At 37.2% G+C, this 3,373-nt stretch overlaps 1 protein-coding gene across 1 annotated transcript in view; it reads left to right on the forward strand.

Moving 5' to 3' along the window:
• Positions 1–530: 530 nt before the first annotated feature.
• Positions 531–3,373, forward strand: part of eps8l1a (eps8 like 1a) — a 14,230-nt gene continuing 11,387 nt past the window's right edge. The window contains exons 1-4 of the mRNA XM_037689571.1: positions 531–610; positions 2,248–2,374; positions 2,464–2,522; positions 2,765–2,897. Coding sequence (XP_037545499.1) covers positions 2,257–2,374; positions 2,464–2,522; positions 2,765–2,897 — 310 coding nt within the window. The 5' untranslated portion in view covers positions 531–610; positions 2,248–2,256. The remainder of the gene's footprint in view (positions 611–2,247; positions 2,375–2,463; positions 2,523–2,764; positions 2,898–3,373) is intronic.

A 3,373-nucleotide genomic window follows, 5' to 3' on the forward strand; every position in this document is an offset into this window, starting at 1 on the left:
GCTTCTGTTGCACTTTCCTCTGACCTTATGGCACAAGAAATGCTTGTTATAAGGAAGAAGAAAGACAATAATACAGAGAAAGACTTGGAGGGAGGGTGTGTGTGTGTGTGTGTGTGTGTGTGTGCTTGTTTATGTGACTTTGTGAGGACCATATTTGAACACATACATACTACAAACATTATGAGGACATTATGAGGCTCTTTGTGGGGACCAAGGCCCAGTCCCCATAAGATTCAAGTGTCGTTGGTGGGTTAGGGGTTAGATTTAGGACTATGGTGTGAATTGAAGATGGGTTAGGTTTAGGGTTAATTGTGTATTGGTAATGGTTAAGTTTAGGATAAGGGTCAGGGTTATGTTATGGAAATTAATAAAAAAATGAATGGAAGTCGATCCAAAGTCCCCATAAAGATACCAAAACAAACCTGTGTGTGTGCATCAGAATCAGAATGAAAGCAGCCCAAGATTGACAGCAAGAGGGAAGGCAAACTTGTTTTTCTTGTTTTGGCACATCAAGAAGGAACAGCGTCCTTCGGGTGTTGTAAACAGCCAAAACTCAGTCAGCAGGAGGATCGGTGTGTGTCGGATTTTAACGCTCAAACGCCACTGAAAGGTACAGTGATAAATTCCTACTTTCTTGAGTTAAGTATGTGCTTCAGTATGAATTTGACTGAAACAGAGGGGAAGAAAGATAAAAACATGGCTGTCAGATGACTGACAGCTGTCATGCATTTTAGAAATATTTTACAGCTTTATGTCTGTGCTGGAATCCATCTTGTGACATTAAAATGTGTATTTGTCATTGCATTAAGGTTTCTATCCGTGTGCATCATAAAATGTAGTTTTACAGAAAAAGATTTCTGCATGTTTCACCTTGTTATCACTCTAAGGAAGGAACACAAACAAAAAAGATGAACAAGTTTATTTTCTGTTCAGTCAATCCTCAAACAAACTGAGTTATCTGTCTGCATGATACCAGCTGACAGAAGATTTTCCTGAATCTGTCTTTTATTTACACGTGAGCACGTAAAATAACCACATTTCAAATGTTTGGAAAGTTGCAATATGAATATTTTTATTGACAGTAATAACATTAAATTCAGACATTTTCAGGTAGTTGAAAGCACTCAAATTCCTTTTTTTTTTTTTAAACTCACACCAATCAAAAATCTGTTTAAAAAAAATTTAAGGTCAGTGGAAGTCATGCCTATAGAAATTTTGCATTTTTTGTGAAAATGCTATGAGCGCAGAATGACTGCTCATATTTTCTAGGGAAGATGAAAGTGAGTTGTTAAAGATAAAAGAAACAGAACACTAGCTAAAAGTTGCAAAAAGCTAGTTCTTCGTTTCTTTTTCTTCTTTCGGCTTGTCCCTCTTCAGGGGTCACCACAGCAAGCCATCCTCCTCATCTGCAAAAAGCTAGCAACAAAAGACTACAAGTAGCAGAAATAGAGAAAGCGTGTTAAACCAAGTTTAAGAAAAAAAGAACAATTCTGAAGAAACTGGAGCAATCTCAATGTATTTCTAATAGGAAAGCATTTGTACATAAAGTTGATTACAAACAAATCATAAAAAGAAACTGTCCAGATGACCTGACTGAAAAATGTTGGATTATATACCTGGATTATTGAGCATGGACTTTGTTGTTATCATAAGTCATAGCACCTGTCTCCTGAATGAGATGAAAGTTTTAATGTATGAGGCTAAAATAGCACAAAATATCAAGAATTAGTTGCTTTGCAAAAAAACATAATGGAAAAATAGAAACAGGAAAACTAGTGCTAATGCTGACTCAGCATTTACACAATGAATTCAGGCTATTTTAATATAAGACAGCTGGAAAATCATACAAACGGACATTTTTAGATTCACTTTTTTCTTTTCAAGAGAAACGAGTTTGAATGTTTTGCACAAACATGATCAACTCAACAAATCAGCTCACATTTGTTGGGTCATGTTGTTGTTTTCATGCTAACAGATACAGTTTTCAGGAGGTTGGTTAGACACTTTCAGGACATTTCAGGTCAAGCTTCAAGAAGTTTTGATGAGCTTGCAACACTGAAACCAGCGAGGAGACCGGGATATTAAAGTTCGTGTTCCTGAAACAGGCGGTGGGATCCAACAGCATCACAATACTCTGCTGTGGGCAGACTAGGACTTGGCAGGGGTTACCTTTTCTAGAGTTGTTGCACAGGTACATCCAGTGCGTCCTGTTCACCAGAAGCTCATTTTTGTTCCGTTTGCATCCAGATTTGAGCGATGTCGGCATCACCTCCTCAAGTCATCCACAGGAAACCTCCAGGTGTTCGAGTAATGATCACATCTCGAGACCAGACCCCTCCCGGAGGCCTGAGCAACAACACAGACGCCAGCAAAGGTATCCAATGACAACATCTGTAATTTTATTGTTTTACAATAAAAACAACACGTTTTATCAGCGTATCAATGAGGTTGTTTGTGCCGTAGTGAACGGTGCCAGTGGGGAGTCAAATCACACATCTCAACAGAACGCCGACCGAGAAGTTGTGAGTACTTGTGTAATTTACAGTAAATACTTGTTTTTCTGTGGAAAAAGCTCAACAAAACAATGGTTCATTTGACATTTTGTCACTTAAACTCTACAATCTACATAAGACAATCAAACAGTTGGATTGCTCATTGTAATTAGTTTTAATTTTGTCATGATTTCTGGCATTAAATTGTATAATATGAATGCAGATTGTTGGTTTAAATGACAAACATGTCTATATTTTGACAACTTTGGCAGGAAATCTTGAACCACTGCTTTGAAGACGTTGAGAAGTTCATGACACGCTTGCAGCAGGCAGCCGAGGCCCGGTTTGTTCTCAACCAAAGGAAGAAGAAGGGAGGCAGAAAAAGCAAGAAGGAGAATCAAGATGGTGAGAACAAAAAAAAAACGTGTTCATCTCTGGTATACTCTAATTATAATGATGTCCCAGATAATTTTTTTTAATTTTAAAACTCTGGTTTGCCTTTGGCTAATAATTTTCCATATGGACAATATGATAACTCATTCCAGTGTTCCTGTGTCAGGTGTTCTGGGTTCTTCCAGATCATCAGTAAACAATTTTTTTGCTGCTGCCATTGCAAGAAGAGCTAACTTCTATTGATAATGGTTTAAATCATATAATACTGTATGTGTCCCCCAGCAAAACAACACTTGGGTCACTCATTACTTAAAAACTGCTGTTTTTAAGTTCTTTTTAAATAAAGTGGTATTATTCATTTTTCATTGTTTTTTTCTGGAATAATTTACTAAATTGTAGGAATATTGAGTCCCATTACTTCTTCAGATTATTCCAGTCCCAGAGGATCTGATGTAAATCTGTGCCCTTTTCATTACATCTGTATACAG

The sequence above is a fragment of the Nematolebias whitei genome, chromosome 15 (assembly GCF_014905685.2).
Source record: "Nematolebias whitei isolate Nwh7 chromosome 15, NemWhi1, whole genome shotgun sequence".
Lineage (NCBI taxonomy): Eukaryota > Metazoa > Chordata > Actinopteri > Cyprinodontiformes > Rivulidae > Nematolebias > Nematolebias whitei.